General features: G+C 44.3%; 1 protein-coding gene across 1 annotated transcript in view; it reads right to left on the reverse strand.

The window, feature by feature from the left end:
* THSD4 (thrombospondin, type I, domain containing 4) overlaps positions 1-20,569 on the reverse strand; it is a 673,841-nt gene that overhangs the window by 532,194 nt on the left and 121,078 nt on the right. Inside the window, exon 6 of the mRNA XM_010834474.1 lies at positions 9,670-10,117. Within this exon, the coding sequence (XP_010832776.1) occupies positions 9,670-10,117 (448 nt within the window). The remainder of the gene's footprint in view (positions 1-9,669; positions 10,118-20,569) is intronic.

Genomic DNA, 20,569 nt, shown 5'->3' on the forward strand with positions numbered 1-20,569 from the left:
AGGAGAGACTGTGGTTTGATTTTCTCCTTCCCATGTGTCACCCCTGTAAAGAAAGACTCTAGTCCTTTTGTTCCCAAGTCTTGACCTTCAATAAGCATATATTTAAAATGGAAAACCAACAAGGACCTACTGTATAGCACAGGGAACTCTCGTACAGGGAACTCTCATCAATATTATGTGGCAGCCTAGATGGGAGGGGAGTTTGGGGAAGAGTGGATACATGTATATGTGTGGCTGAATCCCTTTGCTGTTTACCTAAAACTATCACAAGCTTGTTAATCAACTATGCTGCTAAGTCGCTTCAGTTGTGTCCGACTCTGCGACCCCATAGACGGCAGTCCACCAGGCTCCCCCATCCCTGGGATTCTCCAGGCAAGAACACTGGAGTGGGTTGCCATTTCCTCCTCCAATGCATGAAAGTGAAAAGTGAAAGTGAAGTCACTCAGTCGTGTCCGACTCTTAGCGACCGCATGGACTGCAGCCTACCAGGCTCCTCACCCATGGGATTTTCCGGGCAAGAATACTGGAGTGGGGTGCCAAATCAGCTATACTCCAATACAAAATAAAAAGTTAAAAATAAAAGAAATGTATCTGTTTACACGATGTTTGAATACTTATTATTTTTAGCCACAGTTGAGAACGTGTCCAGAGCTGTGGATAAACCATGTTCACCTCCTGGTGTTGCTCCTTCACTGCTGAAGATTTATTTGCAGGTGAAGTCACCACTCAAGCAAAAGCATCTCATTCCACTAAGAGGTCCTCCAACATCCCTTCTTGTTCCTCAGCCCTTACTGGAGCCTGAAAGGACTCTTGTAACTCTGTCACTCCCCCTTTCTAGAAAACTCTCCCCTCTGCTGAATCAGCTGCACTCCTTCAGGAGGCCTTCGCTTCCCTTAACCCAAGCCAGGTTCACTTCCACTATCTGGAGATTTCAAAGGATCTACACAGCATGTAGAGTGGTGCCTGAGCACTGCACTTGTTCCTCAGTTCAGTTCCGTCACTCAGTTGTGTCTGACTCTTTGCGACCCCATGGATTGCAGCACGCCAGGCTTCCCTGTCCATTACCAACTCCTGGAGCTTGCTCAAACTCATGTTCATCAGGTCAGCAATGCCATCCAATCATCTCATCCTCTGTCATCCCCTTCTCCTCCCACTGTCAATTTTTCCCAGCATCAGGGTTTTTTCTAATGAGTCAGCTCTTTGTATCAGGTGGCCAAAGTGTTGGCACTTCAGCTTCATCATCAGTCTTTCCAATGAATATTCAGGACTGATTTCCTTTAGGATAAACTGATTTGATCTCCTTGTAGTCCAAGGGACTTTGAAGTGTCTTCTTCAGCACCACAGTTCAAAAGCATCAATTCTTTGGTGCTCAGCTTTCTTCATGGTCCAATGCTCATATCCATACATGATTACTGGAAAAACCATAGCCTTGACTAGATGGACCTTTGTCAGCAAAGTAATGTCTCTGCTTTTTAATATGCTATCTAGGTTGGTCATAGATTTTCTTCCAAGGAGCAAGCATCTTTTAATTTCATGGCTGCAGTCACCATCTGCAGTGATTTTGGAGCCCCAAAAAAGAAAGTCTGACACTGTTTCCACTGTTTCCCCATCTATTTCCCATGAAGTGATGGACCAGATGCCATGATCTTAGCTTTCTGAATGTTGAGTTTTAAGACAGCTTTTTCACTCTCCTCTTTCACATTTATCAAGAGGCTCTTTAGTTCCTCTTCCCTTTCTGTCATAAGGGTGGTGTCATGAGCATATATGAGGCTATTGATATTTCTCCCAGCAATCTTGATTCCAGCTTGTGCTTCATCCAACCCAGCATTTTACATGATGTACTCTACACACAAGTTAAATAAGCAGGGTGAAAATATTCAGCCTTGATGTACTCCTTTAACAATTTGGAACCAGTCCGTTGTTCCATGTTCAGTTCTAACTGTTGCTTCTCAGCCTGCATACTGATTTCTCAGGAGGCAGGTGAGGTGGTCTGGAATTCCCATTTCTTTAAGAATTCTCTACAGTTTGTTGTGATCCACATAGTGAAAGGCTTTAGCATAGTCAGTGAAGCAGAAGTGCATGTTTTTTCCTGGAATTTTCTTGCTTTTTCTATAATCCAAAGGATGTTGGCAATTTGATCTCTGGTTCCTCTGCCTTTTCTAAATACAGCTTGAACATCTGGAAGTTCTTGGTTCACATACTATTGAAGCTTGGCTTGAAGAATTTTGAGCATGATTTTGCTAGTATGTGAGATGAGTGCAATTGTGTGGTACTTTGAACACTCTTTGGCATCGCCTTTCTTTGGGATTAGAATGAAAACTGACCTTTTCCAGTCTTGTGGCCACTGCTGAGTTTTCCAAATTTGCTGGCATATTGAGTGCAGCACTTTCACAGCATCATCTTTCAGGATTTGAAATAGCTCAACTGGAATTCCATCACCTCCACTAGCTTTGTTCGTAGTGATGCTTTCTAAGGCCCACTTGACTTCACATTCCAGGATGTCTGGCTCTAGGTGAGTGATCACACCATCACGGTTATCTGGGTCATGAAGATCTTTTTGTATAGCTCTTCTGTGTATCCTTGCCACCTTCTCTTAATATCTTCTGCTTCTGTTAGTTCCATACTGTTTCTGTCCTTTACTGTGCCCATCTTTGCATGAGATGTTCCCTTGGTATCTCTAATTTTCTTGAAGAGATCTCTAGTCTTTCCCATTCTATTGTTTCCCTCTATTTCTTTGCAGTGATCATTTAGAAAGGACTTCTTATCTCTTCTTGCTATTCTTTGGAACTCTGCATTCAGAGGGATCTATCTTTCCTTTTCTTCTTTGTCTTTCGCTTCTCTTATTTACTCTGCTATTTGTAAGACCTCCTCAGACAACCACTTCGCCTTTTTGCATTTCTTCTTCTTAGGGATGGTTTTGATCACCACCTCCTGTACAAGGCTACAAACCTCTGTCCACAGTTCTTCAGGCACTGTCTACCAGATCTAATCCCTTGAATCTATTTGTCACTTCCACTGCATAATTGTAAGGGATCTGATTTAGGTGATACCTGAATGGTCTAGTGGTTTTCCCTACTTTCTTCAATTTAAGTCTGAATTTGGCAATAAGGAGTTCATGATCTGAGCCATAGTCAGCTCCCAGTCTTGTTTTTGTTAACTGTATAAAGCTTTTCCATCTTCAACTGCAAAGAGTATAATCAATCTGATTTCCGTATTGACCATCTGGTGATGTCCATGTGTAGAGTCATCTCTTGTGTTGTTGGAAGAGGGTGTTTTCTATGACCAGTTCATTCTCTTGGCAAAACTCTGTTAGTGCTTGTTGTTACATATTTATAAGTCTCCCTCTCCCACTGAACTTTGACTTGCTTAGGGTCAGAGCTTCCTCTAATTTCAGTGTCCCTGACCCCCAATCAATGTCAGGGTTGTGCTCATGGACTCTAAGCAAAAATCCACAGTAGGGAGTGACTAGGAGTATTACACTAGTAGACATCTACGAAGATGCCTGCTTTAAGCTTTTTTTCTTAATTGACTAGCTTTATTTATTTATGATGTCTTTATTTGGCTGCACCATGTGGCATATGGGAACTTAGTTCCCTGACCAGGGATTGAACTTGCACTCCCTGCAGTGCAAGCATGGAGTCTTAACAACTGGACCACCAGGGAAGCTCCCATAAATTTTTTATTCATACTGAAGTGTGTCAGCTTCACTTCCTCATACACATGTAGGCAAGGATAAAGAAAGTCTTCCTTATTTTTAAAGTCTACTTTCAGAGATCATTAAGGTTCTATTTATTACTGATATTGAAGTACTATTTCATTGAGGACATCTTATATGATCGGAACAATCTTAAAGACACACTACCATGTATGGTATGGCTTAATATTAAATATCCACATCTGAGGGCATAAAGGCTACCCGTAGGCTGACTTCTGTCACTTTAAATATGACCCAAGGGTGATTACATTAAACCCACATCACAGCTGAAATGCTGGTCTCTCAGCTTGTTTTATGGTTGGGCAAAGGGAAAGGCTTCCCTGGTGGCTCAGATGGTAAAGAATCTGCCAGTCAATGCAGGAGACCCAGGTTTCACTCCTGGGTCAGGAAGATACCCTGGAGAAGGGAATGGCTCCTCACTCCAGGATTCTTGCCTCGAGAATTCCATGGACAGAGGAGCCTGGAGGGGTACAGTTCAAGGGGGTCACAAAGGGTTACACATGACTGAAAGGCTAACACTTTCACTTTCAAAAGGAAAGGACTCTCAACCACAGGTAACTCAAAGGAAAAAGGGGATTCTGAGCAAGTCTGACCATTTCATCCACAATTCCATGACTGAGCACTTAGGAAATGGGAGCTCTTCAGATATGTACTGGAGAAGGCAATGGCACCCCACTCCAGTACTCTTGCCTGGAAAATCCCATGGGTGGAGGAGCCTGGTAGGCTGCAGTCCATGGGGTCGCTAAGACTCGGACATGACTGAGCAACTTCACTTTCACTTTTCACTTTCATGCATTGGAGAAGGAAATGGCAACCCACTCCAGTGTTCTTACCTGGAGAATTCCAGGGACAGGGGAGCCTGGTGGGCTGCCATCCATGGGGTCGCACAGAGTCGGACAAGACTGAATCAACTTAGTAGCAGCAGCAGCAGCAGCAGCAGCAGATATGTAGACATCTTACTCCATTATCTTCAGCCACGTTCACTTATCCAGGTCCAATCTTTTTTTCTGCTAACAGCGTGTCAGCACATGCCAAGCTTGAACCTGACCTTATCTGAACCTCACCACAACTCTGTGCAGTAGGTACAATTACTGTCCCCAGATTACAGATGGTCCTCAAAGAGTTAAGTAACTTGCCCAAGGAAACTCAACTCCCAGTTTTGGAGCTGGGGTTTATATCCAGCTCAGATTTGCTCCCAAGCTCATTAAGCCTTTAAGACTTAACCAATTAAGCCAGTTGATTAGAATTGCTTTCTGATTTTTTACCGTGTTTAAATGTTTCTCACCCGTCAATCTCATGTAAGAAAGACCAGCAAGACCACGTGATACTTCTGTATTCTGAGATGTTAAAGAATACATTGCCCATTAAGACTGTGATTATTTGGGACTTACCTGACCGTCTAGTGGCTGACTCCACACTTCCACTGCAAGGGGCATGGGTTTTATCCCTCATTGGGGAACTAAGATGGTGATGCCATGCACAGCACAGCAAGTAAGAAATAAATGAAGAATAAAATTAAGAAAGTTAAGGAAAAAAAGAAAGGAGAAAGACTGTGATTATTTATAGTGGATAAGAGGAGGCAAGAGGGCAAAAACATGAGTTTGCACAAACTCCGGGAGGTAGTAAAGGACAGGGAAGCCTGGTGTCCTGCAGTCCATGGGGTCTCAAAGAGAGGGACACGGCTGAGCAACCGAACAACAACAAAAGGGGAGGCAAGAGGTCACAGAAGGAGAGCCCCTACCACGTGGCAGGCACTGCAGCACCTGAGATCCTGACCCAGCCCTGTCTTCTTGTCCATGACTATGCTGTTTCCTTGATCTCAAATGCTCTCTCCTCTGTTTTGGCCATCCCCTTCCCCAGCCCTGTGGCCTCCTGCCCTGTGCTCCTAGAGTTCTTCCCCTCACTAAGTGCTCCAGCACCGAGTGTAATGACTTACAAGTAGCTCATTTAGCACCTTCTCTGCTGTGTTGAAGGAGACATCATGACCAGTGATGAGTCACTGTTCCGAGATTTGGAAGCCTGCAAAAACATTTCCCTTAATTCAGACCACCTGCCATACACATGACCTCCCAGCTCAGAACTGAGCCCTTCACTGTGAAGGAAGTCTCAGAAAGGGGGCATTCCATCAAGAACTGGAGTGGGAGGGACCTCCCTGGGGCGGGGAGGCAGTGGTTAAGACTCTGGGCTTCCACTGCAAGATGTACTGGTTCAATCCCTGGTTGGGGAATAAAGATCCCACATGCCCTGTGGTGTAGCCAAAAACATTTTTTTATTAAAAAATAAATAAAACAACTGGGGTGGGATATACTGGGCACTTAGTTAAAGGGATGAAGTTCTGAAATCAGTGGATATTTCCAACCGGCTCTGGGTTACTCTCCCTTCTTTTTCTTCTCCCAGATAATAACTGGGAGAGAACTCAAAATGTATGCATTATTTTTTAATCTTTGAAAGGACATAAGTGAAAGCCTGCACTCCCTGTTCACAGGGAGTTGTTCATACCACTGCCCTTCACCTCTTTCATTTTTGAGTAGGAAAATTTACATAATTGGGGGACTCATGCAATCACCCCTTTTGGACATTGAGAAGGATACAAATATGTCTACATAAGGTCATTGAGGCTAAGATGCTGGAATTCATGGTCCACATGGAGAATGCACAAATAAGACAGCGCAGCAGGACTGAGACTGCTCTCAGAAAAGCCTGCTTGCAATGTCAGTCTTTGGCTCATGTCTGGGGACTTGGATTTCAGAAGGGTTCCCACCACTTCCTAAGAGTTAAGTGTGAGTCACTATGCTCCAACTATATTATACAAGCAATATATTTTATGCTAAGCCCCTGCTTTTCTTCTGGGAGCCTGGCACTTTAGTAAGTAGCAAGCAGAGGGTGCCTCTGAACTAGCCCCCCATATAAACTTTGGCCATGGATCTGTAATGAGCTTCCCTGGTAGATGATACTTCACACGTGTAAGAACTCACTGCTGAGGGAATGAAGTACATCCTGTGTGACTCCACAGGGACAGGACTCTTGGAAGACTGAGCCTGCTTTCCTTTGGACCTGGCCCCATGCACCTTGCCTTTGGCTGATTTTCCCAGTAGCCTTTCATTGTCATAAATCATAACTGTGCCTTCAACTGTATGCTGAGCCCAGTGGGTCTTCCTACAAATCATTAGACCAAGGCATGGTTCTAGGAGCCACTAACACAGGGAGTCTTAAAGTGTTCATGGCGCATAGCCCAAGTCACAAGAAGCTGTCTTTCTTAAAAAAAGAAGATATGCATTTAGGTTGCCTCAACATCCTTGCTACTGTAAATAGTGCTGCAATGAACACTGGGACAGAGGAACGGATAAAGAAGATGTGTTGCATATATACAATGGAATGTTACTCAGCCATAAAAAAGAACCAAACTGGGTCATTTGTAGAGACACGGACGGGTCTAAAGTCTGTCACACAGAGTGAAGTAAGTCAGAAAGAGAAGAACAAATAAAGTATATTAAAGCATATATGTGGAATCTAGAAAATGGTACAGATGAACCTGTTTGCAGGGCAGGAATAGAGATGCAGGTGTTGAGAAGGGACATGTGAACATCACAGGGGGAAGTGGATGGGATGAATAGGGAGATGAGAACTGACATATAGACACTACCATGTGTAAAAGACGAAGCTAGTGGGAACCTGCTGTAAAGCACAGGGAGCTCAGCTCGGTGCTCTGTGGTGACATAGATGGGTGGGTTGGGAGGGTGGTAGGGAGGTCCCAGAAGGAGGGGATATACAGATACATATAGCTGATTCACTTCGTTGTACAGCAGAAACACAAGGTTGTAAAGCCACTATACCCCAATATTTTAAAAAGAAGATGTGTATTACTGTGACCTCTAAGGAAAGACATCTCTCAATAAGGATAAGTGGGATGTGGCTTGGGGTGACAGGGTGCAAAGCGTTACAGTGAAAAGAAGGGATTTAAACCTGTACATTCCTTTGTCAACATTTACTTCTTTGTCTAAGAAGATTTGTGAGACACTGCTTTACCTATTTGCAAAATGATGCAGACATCATGAATTCACAAGAATTTTTAAAAAATATTCCTGCAATTCAGTCTCCTCAGTAGTGGAATTATCCAGCACCAGAAGAAACCACAGCTTCTACACAAGCAAATACAGCCCTGCTGTTGGCAGCATAGGCCTGGAAAAAAGTGCATGCTTCAAAAACAGAGGTTAAATGAAAGAAATGCTAAGTACAAACGCTAAGTTTGAGCGTCCTAAAGGTGCGCCAAGTTGCTTTGGTCACGTCCGATTCTTCGTGACCCCATGGACTGCAGCCCACCAGGCTCCTCTGTTCGTGGGATTCTCCAGGCAAGAATCCTGGAGTGGGTTGCTATGCCCTCCTCCAGGGCATCCTCCCAACCCAGGGATCGAACCAGGTCTCTTATTCTGCTTTAGCACTAGCACCACCTGGGGAGCTGATACATGCTAAATGCCTTTTCTCTTTTCCTTCTCTTTATGGATTACTCGGTCCTCAAAATGAAGACACATACTAGTCAATGGGAGAGTGTATTCTACATTAGAAATGAATTCATTTCATTTTAAAAGAATTGCAATGGATATTCAAGAACCGGGACCATGTCTTATGGCGAGCCCAAGTATTTTTTTGTTTTGTTTACAAAGCACTTTCTTAGTATCATCTCTTTTGATTCTCAAAACAACTCTATGAATTAGATAATATGACTTTTCTTCTATCTTCCATGAAGCCTCATTCATTACAAGACAAGCAGTGATGCTCAATTAAGACTTACTGGTTGACTGATTAGTAATGGCTTTAGGAAAATTACTGCTTTAAAAAATCAATAATTCCTGAAGTCTGTCAGTGGAAGAACATGCTGAGAAGAAATCCAGGCATTCAGAGGAATTATTAAAATCACAAATTAAGTCATTTCTATGGACTCTGTGGCAGGAAATATATTTTTAATGAGGAAATTGAAGCTAATATATAACAGCTGTCCTGTTAGCCAGTAAGACTATTAAGGCAGATTAAATAATTAATGAGACTATAGCAACTTGGAAATTTAACCTTTAAAGATTCTCTTATTTCTTTCTCTTTTATATCGAGTTGGCCAAAAAGTTCTTTCAGGCTTGTCTGTAAGATGAAAAAACCCAAAATAACTTTTTGGCCAACTCAATATAAAGTCTTTAAACTGATACTGGTTTCCCAGGTGGCTCAGTGGTTAAAAAAAAAAAAAAAAAGATCCTCCTGTCAATGCAGGAGATGTAGGAGACAAAGTTTCAAGCCCTGGGTCAGGAAGGCCCTCTGGAGGAGAAAATGGCAACCCACTGTAGTGTCCTTCCCTGGAAAATTCCATAGACAGAGGAGCCTGGTGAGTCCACGGGCTCGAAAGAGTTGGACACGACTGAGTGAGCACAGCACACAAACTGATTTTTTTTTTTTTTTAAAGCATATTTGGTCACCTTGTGTAGCTTCCATTTATAATTTGCTTTGCTGTACAGTCATCAGCTATGGAATCTTCAGCAATTTTTCAGTGTCAGACTTTTTCAGGGAGCCGCCAGGAAACTTACTGGATGACCCCCATGCTGGTCAAACCTCCCCAAACTCCCCCTTCTTCGGCACCACCATTGGTTGCCCTAAATTAGCTAAACTGCACCTGACTCACACGCCAATAAGCAAAGAAAAAATAGTGTTGATATAAAGCCACTGAGAATGTGGCAGTAGCTTGATCAGCAATAGTGATCATCAATAAACGACTCAAGAAGTTATCCATAAGTTACTAAAGTAATAACCTTAGAAAAGTATATGGGAGAACACACGAAAAGGAATGAGAGGAAGGGAGCATTCACACGGTCTAAAAAACCATGCCCCTGCTGTCTTCTACCATCTTACTGCCGACCAGCAGAAAGATGAGTAGCAGCTGTTTCCAGGGCCCGTCTCAGGCCGTATGTACTCACATTCGTGTTGCACAGCTTGTACTGCCGATAGGCCCCGATGCAGGAGATGGCTGTAGATCTGGTGGGCTGGGAGAAGCTCTGAGCTGCCCTGGGGGCCCCCAGCCCAGGGCTGCTGCTTGCTTCTGGGCTGTGGAAGAGACTGGAGGCTGCAGGGAAGCCTTGGTCATGGGTCAAAGGCAGCTGGTAGACAGAGCCCTCTGAGGCTTGCAGTCCAGAACGCAGGCCACTCTCACTCTGGTACAGAGGTCCATGCTGGTGGGGCTGGTGAGCTGAAGGGTGGTAGCCATGGCTAGAGCCAGATGCCCCCTGGGACCTGGAATTCCGGGATGAGGGCCTCTGCCGCCGAAGCCTCTGGGGTGGGTGTGCAGAGTCTGTCTGCAATGGCAAGATGTACGGGGCTTTCCCATAACCATACTTGCCAGGGCCGATGGGACCTCGAGTCCTGCTCCTAAAGAGAAACACACAAGAGAGGATTTTCATGTTACCCAGAACCTCTGGTCCATGGGAGAGGGGACTGGGTAGGAACAGAAGCCTGGGAGAGAGCCTGTGGTGGAACAGAGAGGCAGCAGGAGGGCTTTCCAGGGGAAGGGTTAGGCCGAAACAGAGGCTCCACAGAGGCTGGAACGAAGAATCAAAGTGGGAATCACCAGTGGGTGATGTGATCGGTAGAAAATGAGGTTAGAACAGTAAGCTATGGCTAGTATGTGACTTATGTCAGGGAGTTTGGGTGTTTTGTAGGTTGTAGGGAGCCACTGACAGTTTTTTAATTTTTATTGGACTACAATTGATTCACAATGTTGTATTAGTTTCAGATGTACAGCAAAGTGAGTCAGTTATACATATACATGCTGCTGCTGCTAAGTCACTTCAGTCGTATCCGACTCTGTGTGACCCCATAGACGGTGGCCCACCAGGCTCCCCCGTCCCTGGGATTCTCCAGGCAAGAACACTGGAGTGGGTTGCCATTTCCTTCTCCAATGCATGAAAGTGAAAAGTGAAAGTGAAGTCGCTTAGTTGTGTCCGACTCTTCGTGACCCCATGGACTGCAGCCTACCAGGCTCCTCCGCCCATGGAATTTTTCAGGCAAGAGTACTGGAGTGGGTGCCATCGCCTTCTCCGATACACACACACACACACACACATATATATATATATATATATATATATATATCTCCACTCTTTTAGATTCGTTTCGCATATAGGCCATTACAGAGTATTGAATAGAGTTCCCTGTGCTATACAGTCGGTTCTTATTATTAATAGTTATCTATTTTATATATAGTATTTGAGAAGAATAAAGAGAAAATGGTCATTTCAGCCCTAGTAACATCCTGTTCACTTTTCCCCCCCAATAAAAGTTAGTGGGTTTTTTTCCTCACTCAACTGTACTAATATTTCAGACCCTGTTTCCATGCCCATTCAGGTAAGAGGAACTTAGCTAAGCAACCAAAGACTAATGCAGTCCTGAGCCTTGACTTTCCCTGGGTCAAACTCAATCCCTGAAGAAACTTGAGGAGTTTGAGCAACTGGCTACTCCATCATTTAAGTCAACTCACAAGGAATAATGGGTAAAGGGCTATCTTCACATTCATATGGATCTTTAGGTTTTGCCAAGATCAGTTGCCCTGTGGGATCTTACGACAATTATGTAAACAGAGGTTCCCCACACACCCCCACCAGGGAGAAAAAAAATCCCTGATTTATAGCTTCTGTCCATTCCCATGGTGCCAATACTCCCACCATGGCCAATTGATGTGAAGACACAATCAGCTCTAGCAACCAGGGCAACATCAGCTCTAGCACACCACTGCATGCAAATTTATTGTACAACTACTGTTTTCAAAATACAGAGCTCAGAACGATGAAGAAATATAAAAGTGAATCAGATGGGATACCCAAGACCCCAGCCATACAACTGAAAATAACTAGAACATAACACAAGGCAGGGAAACAGCCGTGGAAGCGATACAACAAGCAACGCACTGGTGATCTGAGGCAAGAGGAAGAACTTCTATCTGGGTAATCTCAGAAGGTTTCATCATCACTGATCTGAGAGTGGGGAAGTGAGGTTCCAATATTCTGTGGAAGGATTTAAGTAAGTCACATAACTCTTACTTATTTGTAAAATGACTGAACTGGATTAAATAACTGTGAAGGTCGTTCCAGGTCTAAAATTATATGCTTCCATAATTAATTCTACATTTATGTAAAACTGGAAATGTGCCCGAGGGTTCCTACAGGATGGCCCTGTTAAAATAAGCACATTAAAATAGCAATCAAGGTGAAACATTAATTTCTGCCCTCTTGAAGAATTCTTTCTTCACTCTACAGAACCACTGAATATAAAATTTAACAGACCACAACTAATTATTAACATCTTTATCACAAATTGCACCTTCATTCTTAGCTGATATGGTTTTGAATTAAACTGTGCTGGTGTTTATTTTGCCTTTAGGCATTTCTCAATTAATCTTGGCAACACTTAGGACTCTATTAATGATGGGGGTTTCAGAATGCTGCTTTAGGAGACGCAATTAAGAAGTTAGTCATATATGTGTGTGTGTGTGTGTGTGTATACATATATATATATATATGTTGGATGTAATTTGCTTTTTTCTTCTTGTAGCAGGCCAGGTAAAATGAATGACATCATGCAAAAGTGAAGGAAAGAATTTCTGTGTGTGTGTGTGTGTGTGTGTCTTTTTTTTTTTTTTTTTTTAAGATCTGAAAGCCTAATAAAAATTCTAGCTTCAAAGTAAGTATGAGTGGAAACCCCAATGGAAGGTAATAGAGAAATAAACATATGTGGAGTGATGCTTCTCAAATTTGAATGTGCACAAAAGTCTTGTTGGGAGGCATATTCTGACTCAGTAGGTTGGGGAAGGGGCAGGATTCTTCATGTCTAACAAGTTCCCAGGTGATAATGGTGATCCTGGGGTCCATAGACCCACTATTTTGACAAAGTCACAGAACAGAACTGAAATTCCAAGCAAAAGAGTGAGAATTCAACAACAACATTTGTCTGGTTTGATGGAGAAAGATAGCTATAAAATTGTTTCAAAAACCTCTTAGCCTGTGACACAGACGAAAATTCGGCTGGTTTGAGCCAGGATGCAGTGCTGCAGCTCCATCAGTGAGAGGAGCTGAACCCAGACTGACTTGACCTTGCTCTTGGGAAGTCCAGGAGGCAGAGGGAGAATCTACAGTTGGCCAGTGACTTGTGTAAGCATCTTTTCAAAGGCTGCCCATCACCCCAGAGGGGGTAACATATACATGTGCAAATGTATATTTTTATATGCACAGTGCCTCATGGGAGGCTCTGCCTAGAACCATTCAAAACCCACCCAAACAGCAACACCATTGGAAAGAGGATGATTCAGAAACAAACGACCAGTTAACTCTGATAAACAGACTACAGAGGATGAGCAGCCAATTACAGAGTGCTTGTGAGAGATATGATTTCTGAATTCTTGACTCAGAACACTTGGACAAGCAGCAGATTCATCCCCACTTGGCCAGGACAAAGTGTGTTTTCCTTACAGCCGGTCAGAGCTAATAATCCTGATGGTTCAGGATGGCCTCTTCCCCACAGGACAGAGTCCATCTGGCCACTTGCAAGGGTAGATTTATGCAGAGTTGGGATAATAAGCACAGATGTGGCCGAGGGGATCTGTGTAGCTGGTTAACCCTTCCAGGGGTGCATGTGGTAGGTGCCTGGGAGCTGTTAGGGTGAACAGTTTTGCTTAATCTCCCCATCACCCAGCTCTGGGATTTTTCCATTTGTCAAAGTCCTAGCTAACTTTGGAAAGTTGGGTCTTGAGAAAGTAACAGAAAAAGCCTGACTTGAAAGTCAAGGACATTGATGTTAGTATTGCAGAGTGGTTAGACTTGGATTTTGAAGCCAAGTTTCCTGGGTTTGAACCCCAGCTCTGCCACCTGCTAATTATGCAATTTGGGTCGGTCACTAGTCCTTTTGGAGATGCTCACTGGGTCATTTGCAGAGATGCGGATGAACCTAGAGAATGTCATACAGACCGAAGTAAGTTAGAAAGAGAAAAACAAATATTGTTTATTAATGCATATATGTGGAATCTAGAAAAATGGTACAGATAAACCTGTTTGCAAGGTAGAAATAGAGACACAGACATAGAGAACAAATGGATAGATGCCAAGGGGGAAGGAGGGGGCATGAATTGGGAGACTGAGGTTGGCATGTATCCACTACTATATATAAAATAGACAACTAATGGGAACCTACTGTATAGCACAGGGAAATCTACTCAGTGCTCTGAGGGCATATATGTCTGTTGCTGCTGCTGCTGCTAAGTCGCTTCAGCCGTGTCCGACTCTGTGCGACCCCATAGACGGCAGCCCACCAGGCTCTCCGTCACTGGGATTCTCCAGACAAGAACACTAGAGTGGGTTGTCATTTCCTTCTCCAATGCATGAAAGTGAAAAGTGGAAGTGAAGTCGCTTAGTTGTGTCCGACTCTTCGAGACCCCATGGACTGCAGCTCACCAGGCTCCTCCGTCCATGGGATTTTCCAGGCAAGAGTACTGGAGTGGGGTGCCATCGCCTTCTCTACCTATAGCTGATGGACTTCACTGTACAGCAGAAACTAACAGAACATTATAAAGCAACCATACTCCAAATTAATAAAAAAAAGAGAGAGTCACTCTCAGCATTGTGATGTCTCCTTAAATGTTGCATCTCAGATCCAGCCCTGGCCCTGCGTACATTAATAAATAAAGATGATAACAGTGCCTTGCTTCCAGGTTGTTGTAAAACATAAACAACTTAAGTGCAAAGGATTTAAACAATGCCTGACGCAGAGCATGCTTCGTATAAATATTTGCTTTTTTAAAAAATGTTCAAGCTTGGCCATTTACTAGCTCTCCAAACTTGGACAAAAAACACACCCTCTATGTTCTTACCTAGAAAACAAGAGCTACAGCCGCTAGGCTGGTTATAATAAAAGGAACAAACAATAACAAGTGTTGGAGAGGATGCAGAGAAACTGGAACCCTCAGACATTCCTGGTGGGAAGGTAAAATGGTGCAGTCATTTGGAAAACTACCCGGAAGTTCCTCAAAAGTTGCATGGAGTATTTCCAGGTGACCCAGCAATCCCAATCCTCCTAGGTATACACCCCAGGGAAATGGAGACGTATGTCTGTGCAGAGACCTGTACTGAACCTTGTACGTAAATGTTCATAACAGCTCTGTTCATAATGGCCAAGACATGGAAAGCACCCAAATGCCTATCACCGGATGAATGGATAAACAAAACATAGTATATCCATACGTCAGATTATTATTCAGCCATAAAACGGATGAAGTACTGATACAGACTACAACACTGATGAACCTCGACAATATTCTCAGTGAAAAAGGCCAGACACAAAAGGCTACATATCGCATGATTCCATTTATACAAAATGTCCAGAACAAGCAAATTCATAGAGACAGAAAGCAGATTATTGCTTACTAAAATCCCATGGATGGAGGGGCCTGGTAGGCTGCAGTCCATGGGGTCACTAGGAGTCAGACACGACTGAGCGACTTCGTTTTCACTTTTCACTTTCATGCATTGGAGAAGGAAATGGCAACCCACTTCAGTGTTCTTGCCTGGAGAATCCCAGTGACGGAGAGCCTGGTGGGCTGCCGTCTATGGGGTCGCACAGAGTCGGATACGACTGAAGCGACTTAGCAGCAGCAGCAGCAGCAGGGGAGACTAGGCAGCAACTGCTAAAGGGTATGGGTTTCTTTGGGGGATGATGGAAATGTTCTGCAATCAGAGAGTGGTGACTATTGCACAACCTTGTGACTATACTAAAAATCACTGAATTATACACTCTAAGTGGTGAATTTTATGGTACATTAATTATCTCAATACAACTGTTATTTTTTTTAATGAGATCATGAATAATCCCCAGCTTATCTACTTACGAAGATGTAAAGATCACATTGAGGTTACCAACAGGAATGCATGTTTTGAATCTGAAAGCAGTTTTTATCACTCATTTTCCATCACTTGTTTCAACAACCTTTAACAAACTTCTGTTGATCTACGAGCTTCATGTGTGATATCTTTTTCTGCTTGTTCACTTTCCAAGCCTGACAACATGAGTAGATGCAGAGCCTCCCTCCCCAACAATGGTAAGAACATGACAGCAAGGGTTCTGCCACCAGGTTCTGGCCTCAGTTCTTCCAATGACCTTCTACGGGTGTCTAGGGAAACTGTTGTTTCTTGAGAAAATGGCTACAAACAGCATTTTGGAAAGAGTAACAAACACATAAAACATTTTCCCTACAACCGGCTGGCTGCCACCCAGGGGCTCATTAAGTGTGATGCTGTCCAGCTTGGTGATGTTAATCCTGACCAGTCAGTGTGATAATTCAAGCAAAGACGCCACATCTAGCTCCCTCTTCCCAGCTCAACACACGAACCCTGAAGTGTGTCATTTATGACTACCATCTGCAACTGACAACACCCACATGTCTACTGCCTGCCCAGACCCCTCTTTTGAGCATAAGTTCCATCGACCTAACCAACCTCTAGACCAGCACTGCTTCTCACCTGGGAGGTACCTGCAGAATAGCTGGGGATCTTGTCAAAATGCACTTCTGATTTAGGAGGTCGGCCGGTGGGGGTCTGATTCTGCACTTGTAACCACGTCCCAGCTGACATGGATGCTGTGGGTCCCTGGACTATACCTTAATTGCTCTGGACATTCCCGCAGACATCTCAAACTCCACGCATTCAAGCCCAAATTCATCATCTTCACCCCACAAAACAAAGTGTTCTCTTTCTAGCTCTTCCTATACTCTCCTTCTCAGTCATTTTCCCACTTGAGCAAGCATCAGAATCACTTGGAAATTTTACCTAATCGGACCACTCAATCCTGCCTGCAAAGAGTATGATTCAGGAGATTTGGGTGGGGTCTGAGAATCTGCCTTTCCTACAAGTTCCCAAGGGATGCTGATGCTGGTCTGTGGGCCAAACTGCTCTGTTTCACCCCCAAGTACCGCACCATCCCCAGGTCCAAACCTGACCCAAGCCTCCACTCCATAGAATCCGTGTCCTTCTCTTTTGTCCTTCCATTGAGCCCCATGTAATTGTCACAGCCCTGATGTCAGCTTGGTCTTCTATTCTCCTCAACCCTGTGATTGTTAAGTTCAAACTCTTCAGCTCAGCCACCTAGCCTGCACAGCAAAGCTGCTATCACATCTCCTGTCACAGCCTGGTACTAAAGAGACCTGCCACACCACACACCTTGGAGTTTCCCAACAAAACAACCCAATTCATTTCTCCATGCTCTGGCTACGCTGCTTTCTCCTCTAGGCTGCCTTCCCCACCACTATTTTCTGCAACAACCAGCTAGTCACTCTCCAGGACTTAGCTGAGCATTAATTCCTCCATGAAGCTCTTCTGGGTCCAAACCCCACCCCAACCCTCCACTCCCTAGAATCAATGTTCATCTCTTTTTTCCTTCCACTAGACCCCAGGTAACTGTCACAGCATAACAATCTTTTATTACACCAATTTCTTTAGACTGCCTTAGTTTAACAGACTGTAGGCTCCTTCAGAGGAGGGGATATGTCTTATGTGTCTTATATCTCTAGATCCTGGTACAATGGTCGGCATACAGCAGGTATTCAATAACTGTTGAAAAACTGAAATAACAAATGAATGAATGGCTCCAACCATGACTGCCAAAGCAAGAACAATCTCCTCTTCTCATTGAAAGAAAGTGTGAAAGTGTTAGTTGCTCAGTCGTGTCCGACTCTTTGCAACCTCATGGACTGTAGCCCGCCAGGCTCCTCTGTCCATGGAATTCTCCAGGCAAGAATACTGGAGTGGATTTCCATGCCCTCCTCCAGGGGAACTTCCTGACCCAGGGATTAAATGCAGGGATTCAAACCCAGGGGTTGAATCTGCATTGCAGGCAGATTCTTTACCATCTGAGCCACCAGGGAAGCCCCCACCTTCCCATTACTATCCATGTTTAATTGCCAGTACATGAAATATCCCTCTGTGTAGGAATAAAAGTCTCACCTATTAAGCAAGACCATTCCTGGTATCAAACACCTGGAGAAGAAACAGGTCCTTAGAATGAAACAGAGGATCCAACAGAGGCTGGGACTCAGCTTTATTCTCAAAAGGAGGGAAGAACTAAAAGGTCATGATGCTCCATGCAAGCCTGTCAGAGCTTGAGAGCCACCCAGGAGAGGTTGTCTGTCAGCTGCTTGCAGATACAGGATGGCATTCCATCTATTGTCTCAGTTCCCAGTATGGAGTAGAACGGGCAGAGAGAGAACCCTGCCTTCTGGAAGCCAGGCTGGTTGTAGTTCTTACACTCTTCATGTTTATTTCCCTTCGAGCTTCGGGCTCAGTCAGGTCTCTGCAAGAGGCCTGGCCTCTCTCAGCTGTGCTAACATGAACCACACATTGGCCCCAGCATCCAACAGAGCAGCAGCCCTTGGGACCAGCCTGTGAGGGTCCCCAGGAGCCTGAGTCTGCCAGCCGGGGGCTGGGCAGTAAGGTTGCTGTCCCTACTCAACTGAAAAGTCTCCTTGTATGCCTTCAGCTCAGAGGTTCCAGGTTTTACAGCATTTAAAGGGGCACATTCCTTGAAGCAAGCTACCTGAGTTGTTAGGTAAACAGAAGTCAATCCTTCCATAGCAAATATGGGAAGGAGGCTTGGGAGACAGGATATTACTGGAGATGTTCACAGAACCAAGGGTGGGTGGAAGTTCCTGTACTAGACGCTGTTGAGAAAATCTAAGATCTTTTTAAATCTTAATGTATCTAATGAATAATCTGCATATGATTTAAAGGGATCCATTATGCCACATTTGCACATTGCACTGTTTTTACATATCAAAACTAAGTTCTTCCCAAGCTAATGTTTGGGTGCAAATTTACCTGGCCAGTCTTAGCACCAAAGACAGGTCTGAGAATACGAGAAGCTAAAATCAGAGTCTCCTAGTTACAGATGCAGAGAAGCTGCATCTGAGGATTGCCTCTACACTAGCCTCCAAATTGTGCACATTCTTCTTCCACTCAGTATGCTAATCGTGGAGAGAGGAAAGGAAGATGTGAGTCACAACTATTATCAAGTGAAATGCTTTTCCCAAAATCCACCAGTTTAAATTTTTTTTTAATTGAAGGATAGTTGATTTACCACGTTGTGTCAGTTTCTGGTGTACAGCAAAGTAATAGACATATATTCATACATACATACATTGGCCTTCCCTGGTGGCTCAGATGGTAAACAATTTGCCTGCCAATGCAGGAGACATGGGTTCGATCCCTGGGTCAGGAAGATCCCTTGGAGAAGGAATTGGTGACCCGCTGCAGCATTCTTGCCCGGAAAATTCTATGGACAAAGGAGACTGGCGGATTACAGACCATGGGGTTCCAAAGAGTGGGACACGACTGAGCACACACACACACGTGTATATACATATATATTTGTGTATATGTATATATATACATATATATATATGTATATGTGTATATACATATATATTTCTTTTCTTTTTCATATTCTTTTCCATTATAGGTTTATTATAAGATATTGACTATAGTTCCCTGTGCTACACAGTAGTTCCTTGTTAATTATCTATTTTATATATAGTAGTGTGTATCTTTGGAGAAGGCAATGGCAACCCACTCCAGTACTCTTGCCTGGAAAATCCCATGGACGGAGGAGCCTGGTAGGCTGCAGTCCATGGGGTCACACAGAGTCGGACACGACTGAAGCGACTTAGCAGCAGCAGCAGTAGCAGCAGCAGTGTGTATCTTGGAGAGGGCAATGGCACCCCACTCCAGTACTCTTGCCTGGAAAATCCCATGGACAGAGGAGCCTGGTGGGCTGTAGTCCATGGGGCTGCTGAGAGTTGGAGGTGACTGAGCAACTTCACTTTCACGCATTGGAGGAGGAAATGGCAACCCACTCCAGTGTTCTTGCCTGGAGAATCCCAGGGACGGGGGAGCCTGGTGGGCTGCCGTCCATGGAGTCTCACAGAGTCAGACACGACTGAAGTGACTTAGCAGTAGCAGCAGCACCAGTGTGTATCTGCTAATCCGAAACTCCTAATTAATCCCCAAATGCGTTTATAAAGAAGTTTTAATAGACATCTTAAAAGATACTGGGCTGCATACATATATATCTACGTATAGAGGCACGAGGGGTCTGAGCTCAGGGGTCCTCGGTGCAGCCTCTTGAACAGGCAGGACACCTGAAACAACCCTCATAGGGCAACGTTTTAAGGAATTAGCCAGTACATCTCTCCCTCTCAGCAATCCTTTCTCTCCCTGAGCAGTGCCTCTAGAATGACCTTGATCATTACAGCACCAGAAAAGAGAAGAACTAAAGGTCAGCAGAAGAGAAGAGGTTTCTTTAGAATCTGAAATCCTGGGCCTTGTCTGGCAAGATCCAAAGCTGGGAGCATAGAGAGCAGAGGTATCGTGTACACTCCAGAATGTGAAGAAGATGCTAAGACTGAAATAATATTCTCAAACCTATAGGAATTAAGAGTTTGGCTAGCAGGCACAGGAGGGAGCAACTGAGAGGCAGTAATCAGAGGTTAGGGTAGAATATTCTGCCTGGGGTGGGGAGTAATAGAAACCTCAGATTTGTTTGCTGCTGCTGCTAAGTCGCTTCAGTCGTGTCTGACTCTGTGCAACCCCACAGACGGCCTCCTACCAGGCCCCTCTGTCCCTGGGATTCTCCAGGCAAGAACACTGAAGTGGGTTGCCATTTCCTTCTCCAATGCATGAAAGTGAATAGTGAAAGTGAAGTCGCTCAGTCGTGTCCGACTCTTCGCGACCCCATGGACTGCAGCCCACTAGGCTCCTCCGCCCGTGGGATTTTCCAGGCAAAAGTACTGGA

This window comes from Bison bison, unplaced genomic scaffold (assembly GCF_000754665.1).
Source record: "Bison bison bison isolate TAMUID 2011002044 unplaced genomic scaffold, Bison_UMD1.0 scf7180017864034, whole genome shotgun sequence".
Lineage (NCBI taxonomy): Eukaryota > Metazoa > Chordata > Mammalia > Artiodactyla > Bovidae > Bison > Bison bison.